Source organism: Scyliorhinus torazame, chromosome 13 (assembly GCF_047496885.1).
Source record: "Scyliorhinus torazame isolate Kashiwa2021f chromosome 13, sScyTor2.1, whole genome shotgun sequence".
In the NCBI taxonomy this organism is placed as follows: Eukaryota; Metazoa; Chordata; class Chondrichthyes; order Carcharhiniformes; family Scyliorhinidae; genus Scyliorhinus; species Scyliorhinus torazame.
Window position 1 is genome coordinate 78,840,176 of NC_092719.1, and position 14,490 is coordinate 78,854,665.

Below are 14,490 nucleotides of genomic sequence, written 5' to 3' on the forward strand. Positions count from 1 at the left end.
CCTGACATTAACAGACAGGGAGCGGTGCAAGCACACGGAGAGTGCCCTGCTGCCACACAGAGCGTGGTCCACGTCCCGCTCAACGTTCCCGACTCTATGAAAGAAGACATGCAAGACTCCAGAGTGCAGTCCTCGCATGAACCAGAAGTGACTCCAGTGTCACAAGCTTCCACAGCAAGCTCGTGGACAGACTCCACAATTGCAGAAATGCAAGACTCCAGAGCGCAGTCCTTGCACGAACAAGAAGTGACTCCAGTGTCACAAGCCTCCACAGAGAGCTCGTGGACAGCCTCCACGATAGAAGCAACGCAAGACTCCAGAGCGCAGTCCTTGCACGAACAAGAAGTGACTCCAGTGTCACAAGCCTCCACAGAGAGCTCGTGGACAGCCTCCACGATAGAAGCAACGCAAGACTCCAGAGCGCAGTCCTTGCACGAACAAGAAGTGACTCCAGTGTCACAAGCCTCCACAGAGAGCTCGTGGACGGACTCCACGATGGAAGGAACGCAAGACTCCAGAGCGCAGTCCTTGCAGGAACAAGACCATGAGGGTCTAGCAACCTCTCCTGACCAACCAGCGGCAGACGATGCAAGTCTGCCATGCTCACGTGAACAGCAAGAAGGCTATAACAGCCTACCATGCTCCACTACACAGCAGCATGAACATGACGGTCTCTCATGCTACAATGAAGGGCACAGCGCTGAAGACTGTTCAAGCCCAACTGAAGACAAGCCAAAGGAATCGCCTCGTCCAAGCCCGAAGAAAAAAGGTTTATGCGCTGACATTCAGGATCATTATAGCCGAACAGAGATTAATAATGCTGCACGGCCACAGAAGGATGCTGAGGATTTGCTAACGAAATTAATTGAATGTTTAACTTGCAAGGAGCAGACTGAGAATTGCCAGTGTTTTAGTACGGATCGAAAAAATGGACAAGACATTGATCCTCAGGTAATGGAAATAACACAACCTGAATCATATCTACAGCAGGGACAAATGTCTCCCTTCAACACAACACCGCAAAATCCCAACTTCGGAGACCAGCAGTTAGTCAGTAATGACTCTTCAAACCTTGAGGGGAACATTAATTGCATTGAACCTATACACGCTCCACTGATTATTGAGCAGAACATTGGAGCAAGAATCCTGAGGACACCGACATCGAGTAGCCAGATAACGAATTTAAAACCCACAGCAGTTTCAAGTGAACCAAGTGTGCTTTCCACTAATGGTGAAGATGCAGATAAGGTCGACCCGATTATCCATTGTACCACACTAACCCCAGTGATTAAGCAGTTATGTATGGGGAGTATAATGTGGGCAATTGAGAACAGTAAAAGAGAGACTGTGACCATGCCAGTTCCAGCAAAATCAGACCCAGAGACCATGAAGGCATGTACATTAGACAAAGATACATATGAGGCACCTGAGAAGAAAAGTGAAACGGAATGTTCTTTGGAAAATAGTACAATGTCGATAGAAACATTGGATCCTATATTCGAGACCATACCTATGGGAGAATTTGGGGGTAATAAACAAGGTTCTGCAATGTCTGGGGGAAGATTTAAAATTCCAAAGAAGAAAAGCCCAAATGAAGGACAACGGCAAGACAATGACAGTCCACCGACATGGTGTGCACCACCAGATGAAAACTCTGACAATTTACCCAACCCTAGTGAACAGCAAGCTGCTAATGAGGATCTATCCACGGGATGTGAGACGAGTGACGACAGCATCCCACTTCCCATGCAAAAGGTGCAAGGTGACGGACCTCGCCTAGTGCGTACCGAGGCACTCGACGATCACGGTGGGACCACTGACGACTGCGGTGGCGGCGCACCACTTCCACCCTCGATGGCTCGACCCTCTCCACTGGTTGGTGCATTCCTGCATGTTCCGACTCCAGAAGTGCAGCTTCAGGGAATCTCGGCTGCCTCCAGTGAACCTGTTGGGACTCCGGACGGGGGGCATCGACGGAAGGCAGACCGGACTCCAGATGGGGAGCAGCCAAGCGCCGACTCTGATTCGCGCACGCCAGACCTTGCTCCGGACGGGCGGTGTCGCGGCCTCGGTGATGGCACGCTCAGGGTGACGGCGGATGCCACGGCGACAGGGAATGGATCGCGTGGCAGTCCCACTGGGTCGGCAGTGGCAACCAGCACCGGCGGTCCAAGATGGACACACCAATTCGCGCCATCGCCAGACGTTGATGCGAGCAACAATTCTCTCTCCAAGGCGACATGCTTCGACGTTTCTCTGCGGAGTCGCCCTTCCGGCACAGCAGGTGGCCGGAACCAGCGTACACGGTCTCGGCCAACTTCCACATCTGGCACAGTCATCGCCTTGCATGATATTAGTGATGGTGCTACTTCGATGGCGACGACCCATCGGCTACAAGATGCCGTCCACCACAAACATAAAAAGAAAAAGACTCCACCTTGTTCCTGGCATGCAGGGCGGATGGATTGGTGCGTAGGCGCAATCAGCGAGCTTTGCGCCGCCTTCCACGCTCGCAACTGAACCGTACGCACACGCCGGATCCTCCACTGGTTCCCAAGGATGACTTCGTGGAGATGCCACGGATCATGCCCCTTCCATCGCCACCAGAACCAAACCACAGCCAAGGCACCACTAACAAAGATGTTGAATGTTATATTTGCACGAATGAAAAAACCAAGCACTGCACGAAGTACAACAAATGGTAAAGTAGAGACTTCGGCAACAGCATCACCTCCAACAGTCCAAGGTGAACCAGTGTGAACCCAAATCTCCACAGCTGAACCGGCTTGAGGACCAGCCCATTCTTGAGGCGGTCACCCATTAGACTGGACTTATAACGCTGTTCATACGTTCAAAAAGTCAAACTCTTCTGTATTATAACCTGTTGTTGTTATTGTTCCAGATATCGTCTGACCAGACCAATGTTCAAGTTTTTTTTTCTCTTGCATCCAAGTTTTGTTATGGTACAACCTTGTTAGTGTGACGCACCCGACATCGCCCCATGTAAATAGTTACGTCATATACACACGCTGTACATAACACACACACACACTCTTCGATGCACTCACGACACAATTATATTTATAACCACGTAGGCACATATCTTTGTAAAAAGGGGGGATGTCATGATATTCAAACACACACATCATGATAGACACACCAACAGACAAATCAGAACACACAACACCACAACCAATGACAGAAAGATATAAAAGCACAGACACGACCCCCGGTGGTCAGTATTAGCTGCAGAGGAGAACCAGGACACATCTGTTGCCAAACACACTTAGGGAGACAGCACGTGCAGAGTATCCAGAACGAACTGTATTATAAGAGTTATAATAAAATAGAGTTGTACCACATACAACTGTGTTGGCTCATCTGTGCACCAGAGCACCCAACACCACACTACCTACTGGCTTGGGTACGTGCTTCACCAGCTAACCTGTGGACCCAGCCCTATCACTATCTTAGTGAGGCACTCAGCACATGGTCTATGTCTGAGTGGCACGCTGTGAGCTCTATGCTCTGAGCTATCTCCTGGTAAAATGAGCGGGAACTGTGGTGTTCCCTGTTTTATAGTGCGTGTGCTGTCATTGGTGATTGGCTGCGATGTTATGTGTGTGCTGGTTGGTCCAACTGCCTGTCCATCAGTGTGTGTGTGATTGCACCATGATATGCTGATGTGGATATCATGACATCCCCCCCTTTCACAAAGAATATGTGCCTACATGATAATAAATAGAAATGTGTACTGAGTGCATCTGAGTATATGTGTGCAATATTTACAACATGTACATGAGGCTAAACTATATACAGAGGAAGGTGTCAGATGCAACAGAACAACGAAGTTGTACCAATAACAGAACAAATGCAATCAACAAACAACGAGAAAAAACTTCTGGAACAATGAACGACAAGAAAAAAAACTCGTTAACAGTACTGTAAAACAATTCAGTGAGTCCAAAGTGCTAACGGGCTCATAAGTCAAGTCTCTCAGGTGGGCGACAAATTTGGGTTGACTGTTAGGGTGGCACACCACTCATCGCCTGGATCAATGCTGTGCACTGGCAGCGGCTGGTGGTTCCGACTTGGGGACATCCGGTTCTTTTTTAAAAAAAATTTAGAGTACCCAATTCATTTTTTCCAATTAAGGGGCAATTTAGCGTAGCCAATCCACCTACCCTGCACATCTTTGGGTTGTGGGGGTGAAACCCACGCAAACACGGGTAGAATGTGCAAACTCCCCACGGACAGTGCCCCAGAGCCGGGATCGAACCTGGGATCTCGGCGCCGTGAGGCTGCAGGGCTAGCCCACTGCGCCACCGTGCTGCCAGGACATCCAGTTCTTGTGGATTACCGCAACGCGGAAGGACTCTCTGTCTTCGATATCGCTGGTCTGCATACTATCTGGATATGACTCAGTGTAGGGGGGCTGAATCGCCCGCACGTCCCTGCGAGGCTGGCGGAATTGTTGGGAGTGGGCAGGTTGAGCTGCTCGACAGCAGGCAGCATAGTGGCCCATCCTGCCACATCGAAGACATTGTCGCGCTTTGGCCGGACATTGCCGCTTTAAGTGGGCGGAGTCACAGTCGCCACACGTCGTGACGTCATGGCGTCTGTTGCGCCACCGTGTATGCGCAGTGCGGTCCTGCATAGAGCGCGCCTGCGCATCACGTTCCTCTGCGTCAACGTCCCCTCTTTTGGCGCGTACAAGCGCGGGAGGCCTCGGAAAGCGCGCTAAATGGCCTCCCTCGGCCTGGCTGCGGGCCGGGAGGAACTCGATCGACTGGACCCGCTTCACCCCATAGGACCCGTGCTGTGCCGTTTCGGCCGCCTGGATTTGGGAGTACCGGCTGGTCGCGTTCTCATGGAGGATACAGGTCTTGATGGCAGTCGCGAGGGTGAGGCGCTTTATTTTAAGGAGCTGCGGGCGTAGGGTGTCCGAGATGACCCCAAAAACTATCTGATCACATATCATGGAGTCGGAGGTGACTCCATAGCCACAGGACAGCGCGAGGATACGGAGGTGTGTCAAGTAAGATTGGAAAGGCTCATCCTTACCCTGCAGGCGCTGCTGGAATAGGTATCTCTCAAAGCTCTCATTTAAAAAAAAATATATATATATTTTATTAATGTTTTCAAACAGAATTTTTCCACTTTACAAATCAACATAAAAATAACACAATAGCTAATAAGTAACATTATTTAAATAGAATAGTGAACTAACAAAGTAACAAAAAATATATATAGTGCTCCCCCCTCCCCCACCCTGGGCTGCTGCTGCTGACGATCTATTTTCCCTTAACGTTCCGCGAGATAGTCAAGGAACGGTTGCCGCCGCCTGGAGAACCCCTGAGCTGATCCTCTCAGCGCAAATTTCATTCGTTCCAGTTTTATGAACCCTGCCATATCGTTTATCCAGGCCTCCACGCCGGGGGGTTTCGCTTCCTTCCACATAAGTAGAATCCTTCGGTGGGCTACCAGGGACGCAAAGGCCAGAATATCGGCCTCTTTCGCCTCCTGCACTCCTGGCTCATCCGCTACCCCAAATATAGCTAACCCCCAGCCTGGCTTGACCCGGACCTTCACCACCTTTGAAATCACTCTTGCCACTCCCCTCCAATACTCCTCCAGTGCCGGACACGACCAGAACATGTGTGTGTGGTTCGCCGGGCTTCCCAAGCACCTCCCACACCTGTCCTCCACTCCGAAGAACCTGCTCAGTCTTGCTCCCGTCATGTGTGCTCTGTGTAGAACCTTGAATTGTATCAGGCTAAGCCTGGCACACGAGGAAGAGGAATTTATCCTACTTAGGGCATCAGCCCACAGCCCCTCCTCAATCTCCTCCCCCAGCTCTTCTTCCCATTTTCCCTTCAGCTCCTCTACCAGCGCCTCCCCCTCGTCTCTCATCTCCTGATATATTTCGGACACTTTGCCCTCCCCGACCCATACCCCGGAAATCACTCTATCCTGGATCCCCTGTGTCGGGAGCAGCGGAAATTCCCTCACCTGTTGCCTCGTAAACGCCCTCACTTGCATGTATCTAAAGATATTCCCCGGGGGCAACTCATACATTTCCTCCAGCGCTCCCAGGCTCGCAAACTCCCCGTCAATAAACAAGTCTCTCAGTCTCCTAATTCCTGCCCGATGCCAGCTCTGGAACCCGCCGTCCATCCTTCCTGGGACAAACCTATGGTTATTCATGATCGGGGACCACGCCGAGGCACCCGTCACCCCCGTGTCGCCTCCATTGCCCCCAGATCCATAAGGTTGCCACCACCACTGGGTTTGTGGTATACCTTTTCGGGGAGAGCGGCAGCGGTGCCGTCACCAGCGCCTTTAGGCTCGTTCCCTTACTGGACACCATTTCCAGCCTCTTCCACGCTGCCCCCTCTCCCTCCCTCATCCACTTACAAACCATTGCCACATTGGCGGCCCAGTAGTAGTCGTCCAGATTTGGCAACGCCAGTCCCCCTCTGTCCCTGCTGCGCTGCAGGAACCCCCTCCTTACCCTCGGGGTCTTCCCTGCCCACACGAAACTCATAACACTCCTGTCTATTTTCTTGAAAAAGGCCTTAGTGATCAGAATGGGGAGACATTGAAAACAAAAAGAAACCTTGGGAGGACCATCATTTCTACCGCCTGCACTCTGCCTGCCAGTGAGAGCGGCAGCATATCCCACCTCTTGAAATCCTCCTCCATCTGCTCCACCAGCTGCGTCAGATTGAGTTTGTGTAGAGTTCCCCAGCTCCTGGCTACCTGAATCCCCAAATATCGGAAGCTCCTTTCCACTCTCCTTAACGGCAGGGCATCTATTCCTCTTCCCTGATCCCCAGGGTGTACTACGTAAGCTCACTCTTCCCCATATTTAGCCTATATCCCGAAAAATCTCCAAACTCCCTCAATATCTGCATAACCTCTGTCATCCCCTCCACAGGATCCGCCACATATAACAGTAGGTCATCTGCGTAGAGTGACGCTCGATGTTCCTCTCCCCCTCTAACCACCCCCTCCATTTCTTAGAGTCTCTCAACGCTATGGCCAGTGGTTCAATTGCCAACGCGAACAGTAATGGGGACAGGGGGCACCCCTGCCTTGTTCCCCTATGTAACCGAAAATACTCCGATCTTTGCCGATTTGTGACTACACTTGCCACTGGGGCCCCGTATAGGAGTTTGACCCAACTGACAAACCCCTCCCCGAACCCAAACCTCCTCAACACCTCCCATAGATACCCACACTCTACCCTATCGAATGCCTTCTCTGCATCCATCGCCACCACTATCTCTGCCTCCCCCTCCGCTGGGGGCATCATTATCACCCCCAACAGCCGTCGCACGTTGACATTCAGTTGTCTACCCTTTACAAACCCTGTCTGGTCTTCATGCACCACCCCGGGACACAATCCTCGATCCTCGTCGCCGGCACTTTTGCCAGCAGCTTGGCGTCTACATTCAGGAGTGAGATAGGCCTATATGACCCGCATTGCAGCAGATCTTTATCCCGCTTCAGGATTTGTGATATCGTCGCCTCCGACATTGTCGGGGGTAGAGTCCCCCCTTCCCTGGCCTCGTTAAATGTTCTCGCCAGCAGCGGGGCCAACAAGTCCACATATTTCCTGTAAAATTCCACTGGGAACCCATCTGGTCCCGGGGCCTTCCCTGCCTGCATGTTCCCCAACCCTTTAGTCACCGCATCCACCTCAATTGGTGCCCCCAGACCTGCCACCTCCTGCTCCTCCACTCTCGGGAACCTTAGTTGGTCCAGAAACTGTTGCATTCCCTCTTTTCCCTCCGGGGGTTGGGACCTATATAGCCTCTCATAAAAGGTCTTAAACACCTCATTTACCTTCCCTGCTCTCCGCTCCGTAGTTCCTGTTTCATCCCTGACTCCCCCAATTTCCCTCGCCGCTATCCTCTTGCGAAGTTGGTGGGCCAGCAGCCGGCTCGCCTTTTCCCCATATTCGTATCTCATCCCCTGTGCCTTCCTCCACTGTGCCTCTGCCTTTCCTGTGGTCAGCAGGTCAAACTCCGTCTGAAGTCTTCGCCTCTCTCTATGTAGTCCTTCGTCCCAGGCCTCCGCATATCTTTTATCCACCCTTAAAATCTCCCCCACTAATCTCTCCCTTTCTTTGTCCTCTTTTTTCTCCTTGTAAGCCCTAATGGAGATCAACTCTCCCCTAACCACCACCTTCAGCGCTTCCCATACTACCCCCACCTGGATCTCACCATCATCATTGGCCTCCAGGTACCTCTCAATACATCCCCGCACCCTTCCACAGACCCCCTCATCCGCCAATAATCCCACATCCAGTCGCCAGAGTGGGTGCTGCTCCCACTCCTCTCCTAATTCCAGATCCACCCAGTGCGGGGCATGGTCTGAAACGGCTACGGCCGAATACTCCGTTTCTGTCACCTTCGAGATCAGTGCCCTGCTCAAAACAAAGAAATCTATTCGGGAGTATACCTTATGGACATGGGAGAAAAAGGAGAACTCTTTGGCCAACGGCCTAGCAAATCTCCAAGGATCCACTCCCCCCCAATTTGCTCCATGAACCCCCTGAGCACCTTGGCCGCTGCCGGCCTTCTTCTGGTCCTGGATCTAGACCGATCTAACCCTGGATCCAGCACAGTATTGAATTCCCCCCCCCATTACCAGGCTTCCCACCAGGTCCAGGATACGTCCCAGCATCCGCTTCATAAATCCCGCGTCATCCCAGTTCGGGGCATATACATTTACCAGCACAACCTCCTTTCCCTGCAATCTACCACTCACCATCACATATCTACCCCCGTTGTCCACCACTATATTCCTAGCCTCGAACGACACCCGTTCCCCCACCAATATCGCCACCCCTCTATTTTTCGAGTCCAACCCTGAGTGGAACACCTGTCCCACTCATCCTTTCCTTAACCTAACCTGATCTGCCACCTTCAGATGCGTCTCCTGAAGCATGACCACATCTGCCTTCAGTCTTTTTAAGTGCGCGAACACTCGGGCCCTCTTAATCGGCCCATTTAGGCCTCTCACATTCCACGTGATCAGCCGGATTGGGGGGCCACCCGTTCCCCCCCCCCCCCCCCCCCCCCCCGACTAGCTATCCCCTGTTCTAGGCCAGTCCCCCGTCCGGGTCCTGCGCACCCACCCGTCCCTCAGGCGGCGCCCTCCCATCCCGGCCACCTCTTCTCTTGCCAGCTCCCTCTCGCTCCCAGCAGCAGCAACCCAGTTGATCCCCCCCCACCCCGCTAGATCCCCATCTAGCATGGTTACTCCCCCCATGATGCTTCCGAAAGTCAGCTGACTCTAACTGACCCCGGCTTCCCCCGCTCTCTCCTTGACCCCCCTGTGTGTGGAACTCTCTTCCTTCCTGCGCCTATCTTCCCGCCATCATCTCCCTAGCGCGGGAAAAAACCCCGCGCTTTCCTGGATCGGCTCCGCCCCCTATGGCGCAGCTCCCCCATTTCCCATCCCCCCTCTCAGTCCCTTTTTCCACCGGCGCCCACATTTCTCAGTGTCCCCCGTCAAGAGGAGAAAAAATCCCCGTCTATCGTCTCGATACTGTGAACCTCCTATTCCCCAATTTACATTTCTATGCATCGACCTTGTCGTCTCCCCCCCAGCATCAGTCCCTCAGTTCTGGTCCAGTTTCTCTTCTTGGATGAAGGTCCATGCCTCATCCGACGTTTAAAAGTAGTAATGTTTGCCTTGGTGCGTGACCCACAATCGCGCCGACTGCAGCATCCCAAACTTTATTTTCTTCTTGTGAAGCACCACCTTGGCCCGATTAAAGCTCGCCCTCCTTCTCGCCACCTCCGCGCTCCAGTCCTGATACAATCGTATCACCGCATTCTCCCACCTGCTACTCCGTACCTTCTTGGCCCAGCTCAAAACAGCCTCTCTGTCAGTGAAGTGGTGAAATCTCACCACTATCGCCCTTGGTAGTTCTCCAGCCTTTGGTCTTCTCACAAGGACCCGGTGAGCCCCTTCCACCTCCAGGGGGCCCGAGGGGGCCTCAGCTCCCATTAGCGTATGGAGCATCGTGCTCACATAAGCCCCAACGTCAGCTCCCTCCACTCCTTTGGGGAGACCCAGAATCCAGAGGTTCTTCCTCCTCGAGCTGTTCTCCAGGACTTCGAGTCTTTCGATACACCTCTTATGTAGCGCCTCGTGCGTCTCCATTTTTACCGCTAGGCCCTGTATCTCATCCTCGTTTTCGGATGCCTTTGCCTTCACCCCACGGAGCTCTATCGCCTGGGCCTTTTGTGTTTCTTTTAGCCCTTCGATTGCCAATAACATCGGCGCCAGCACCTCCTTCTTTAATTCCTCCACACAACGTCGGAGGAATTCCTGCTGGTCTGGGCCCCATGTCGTCTGGGCTCCATCCGCCGCCATCTTGCTTCTTCCTTCTCTCCTCTGCCGCTGCTCCAGAGGATCCTTCGCAATCTGGCCACTACCACCGATCCTTTCCATACACACCCGGGGGGACATCTTCCTTCGTCACCCCACACTGGGTTTGGTCCGAAAAAATTTCCGTTGGGGCTCCCGAAAAGAGCCCAAAATTCCGTTAGAACGGGAGCTGCCGAAACGTGCGGCTTAGCAGTGCATCACCGCAACCAGAAGTCTCCTCGAAGCTCTCGTTGACTTCCACGCTGAAGTGTTGATCGAACTTCAGAAGCACCGTCTTATATTTTGTTTTGTCCTCACCTTCCGCGAATGCCAGGGAGTTATAGATGTTGATGGCGTGTTGCCCCGCCGTGGAGAGGAGGAGGGCAATCATCCTGGTGGCCGATGCATTCTCCCTGTCTGTGGCTTCGAGGAAGAGCTGGAAGCGCTGTTTAAACAGCTTCCAGTTTACACCTAGATTGCCAGCGATTCGGAGCGGCTGCGGCGGGCTGATGTTTTCCATGGAGCAGGATAGCGGATTGCTGAAAGGGTGCAGGTAGGTCTCACAGTCGCTGGTTAGCTTCCACTACTGGTATCATGTCGTGTTGGGTGTTCTGATGCACAAATGATCCAACACGGCTGTAGATGGTACAACTCTGTTTTATTGTCTAATCAACGGTAACAACTAACTATTGGCTTGGGTGCGTGCTTCACCAGCTAACCTGTGGACCCAGCCCTATCACTATCTTAGTGAGACACTCAGCACATGGTCTATGTCTGAGTGGCGCGCTGTGAGCTCTGTGCTCTGAGCTATCTCCTGGTAGAATGAGCGGGAACTGTGGTGTTCCCTGTTTTATAATGCGTGTGCTCTCACTGGTGATTGGCTGCGATGTTATGTGTGTGCTGGTTGGTCCAACTGCCTGTCCATCAGTGTGTGTGTGATTGCACCATGATATGCTAATGTGGATATCATGACACTCCCTTTGCGAGAACAAGTGCTTCCTGACATCAACCCCGAATGGCCTTGCTCTGATTTTAAAGTTGTGGTCCTTTGATCTGGATTCCCCCATCAGAGGACTGGCGATGGGCACTGCTGGAGTTACATCTGCAGGATGAGGGTGCATTGGTGATGCGCTCTCGAAGAGCTAAATGGTGTTTGCTCCATCCAGGCAACCATCTGCTGCCTTTTCCTCTCTTGGCAAAAAAGGCATAATGGCAGGAAGGTGTTGGCACGCCTCCGTGACCTTTCGGTGCCATTTTGCCAGCTGCCTGCCTCAATGGTAAAAATCTGGCCAGTTTCCCTCTATCCACCCTATCAGATTCTTTAATCATCTTAAGTTCTTCATCTGTGTACTCATGAAAGTATAAGCTTAATCTACGCAACATGTCCTCATAATTTAACCTTTTTAGCTGCTGTGTCAGCCTGGTAAATCTGCATTGCACCAACTCCAAGGACAACATATTCTTCCTGAGGTGCATGCCCCAGAACTGAGCGTACTTTGTCCAGATGCTTCTAAACATACACTTATTATAAAGATTTACCGATGTTTTGATTTGAGTGAGAAAAATGGTTTCCTTCAGTGGATACTTTGCAGGGTGCAGAACAAAAGGTCCCTGGTTTGATTTCTGGCCTCTGTAAAATGAGTGAATCGAGGAGTTTAGCAATTGTGGTCAGATCCAGAGTCTCTGGGGTACTATCAGCGAGGGGTCTTTCACTGACTGGCATTCCCAAAAAGAACCAATACATGGGGCAGAAAAGGAAGCAAAGTAATGATGATGGGTTGGGAATAATAGTTCCATTTCACATTGTGCTTTTCAGAAGAAAAGGAGGATCAGAAACAGTATTAATCTTGAGAATGACCCTTTCCGCATATCAGTCTGGTGTAATAGTCCCACTCGTGTAATGGATGTGGGTTTGGGCCACCACGTGTTGGAGTTTGGTGTTAAGAGTCAAACTGACCTTTTACCCTATTCTATGGGGAAGATAATTGTTTTGGCAGTGCCAGGATGGGTACTTTCTAGTTCCTAACCTGGACGTTTTGGTCACTTGGCTGGAGCTAAAGTTGGCCGAGACCAGGTCAGACATTGAACACAAAGGTTAGCCCAAAGTGAGAGCAATGTTGGGGGAGGAAACAAAAGACCTTTCAATGCTCGATGCCATCTCCTTATCGATGTCAGCCAATCCTGAGCATGCTTTGGCTGATCCATCTTTGAGCGTGAGACCTGTTTGAAAGCTACCTGCTAATGCTTGATTCTTGGTGCAGGGAGGGAGAAGATGCTTCAGGACCTGTAGCCTTCTCTTTTGGAAAGAAGGGTCAACAACCTTTCAGTCGCTTCTCCATACAACAGACCAACTGGTGGCTTTGGCCTCTGAACTGAAGCTGTAGCAAGCATCAGATTGGAATGAAGGCAACCCGCCATGAATTTAAAAGCAGAAGGCTCTTTTTCTATCACTCCATTGGCCTAAAGAGAAGGTTTTCTGGCTGCTTTTCTAACAAGCAGTGGCAAAGGAAAGTTTGTTCAAATATTTTTTCCCCATATTTGGCTGCCTTCTCTTGTAGTTTGGGAGATCACCTCAACAACCAGGAGGCGGATTTCTTAAACAGTAGAGTCCTTGACGATTATGTCTGAGTGGGAGCAGGTTCTATGAGTATATGTGGAGCTGGTAAATGAGGAAGAATATAACTTTTGGTAAGGTGATGACCAAATAGTTTAATGTTGAACTCTCTTGTGGCTTCATGTCAAAAACACCCTCCCCCCTTTGATAAGAGTTAGGAATTTGGTGGATTGCTTACGGCTGTAGAACTTGATGATGATTTTTTGTCATTTTTGGCAGAAGAGTGTTTCCTGCACTGGTTTGAAGCGTTCGATCCCGAATTTAGGTTGCCTGTAAGAATGAATGAGAAAGATTTTAATATAATGTTGCTGCGGCATTTAGAAGCAGAAGGGAACTTAGAAACCAGAGGAGACCATTCAGCTCCTCGATTGTGTTCCACCATTCAGTGAGATCATGACTGACCCTTAGAATGCCTACAGTGCAGAAGGAGACCATTTGGCCTATTGAGTTTCCACCAACCCTCCGAAAAAGCACCTTACCTAGGCCCACTCCCCGCCCTATATCCCCATAATCCCGCGCATTGATCATGGCCAATCCACCTAACCTGCACATCGTTGGACTCTACCTTAAATCTATTTACCCACCATATTTCCACATCTGTGTAGATTTTGCACACGCTCCCAGTGTCAGGGTGGGTTTCCTCCGCTTTCCTCCCACAGTCCAAAGTTATGCAGGTTAGGTGGGTTGGCCATGCTAAATTAATCCTTGGTGTCCAAAGATGTGGTGGTTAGATGGGGTTATGAGGATACAGGGATAGGGCGGGGGAGTGGGTCAAGGTAGGGCGCTCTTTCGAAGAGTCAGTGCAGAATGGGCTCCTTCTGCACGAGAGGGATTCTGTGGATTCTATGGATTCCTTGACATTTTTGCCTAAAAAAAACAAATCAAGCAATCTCACTTTTGAAATTTTCAATTGATCCCAAGACCACGGTGACACAGTGGTTAGCACCAGGGTCCCAGGTTCAATTCTGGCCTTGGGCGACTGTCTGTGCGGAGTTTGCACTTTCTCCCCATGTTTCCACCCACAAGTCCTGAAAGACGTGCAGGTTTAGGTGGATTGGCCATGCTAAATTGCCCCTTAGTGTCCAAAATGTTAGGTGGTGTTACTGGTTTGCAGGAATAGGGAGAGGCATGGGCTTAAGTAGGGTATTCTTTTCAAGAGCTGGTGCAGACTTAATGGGTCGAATGGCCTCCTTCTGCACTGTAAATCTATGATTCAGGAGTTTAAACAGTGAGAGTTCCAACAGTTGTCTGTGTGAAGAGAAACCTCCTGAGATTATTTCTCATTTTAAGTTTTTTCACCTTTGTTCTGGACACTCCCCATCAGAGGAAATAGTGTATTTTTATCTATTCTCTTAAACCCTTTAATTATCTTCGGCATCTCGAACAGAACTCCTTATAATCTTCAAGCCTGCTTTATAATTTAGTCACTTTAACTTGCTGAATCTGTGCTGCGCCCTCTCCCATGCAAATATATTCTTCCTCAGCTA

At 50.9% G+C, this 14,490-nt stretch overlaps 1 protein-coding gene across 4 annotated transcripts in view; it reads right to left on the reverse strand.

Annotated features, from left to right (window-relative positions):
- The window catches only part of LOC140388133 (uncharacterized), a 248,913-nt gene that overhangs the window by 35,163 nt on the left and 199,260 nt on the right, over positions 1-14,490 (reverse strand). For 3 of the 4 annotated variants that reach the window (XM_072471828.1, XM_072471826.1, XM_072471827.1), the window contains exon 16: positions 13,182-13,273. In XM_072471828.1, coding sequence (XP_072327929.1) covers positions 13,182-13,273 — 92 coding nt within the window. Of the gene's footprint in view, positions 1-13,181; positions 13,274-14,490 lie in introns of those variants that run through there. The other variant, XR_011934104.1, reaches the window with a different exon arrangement.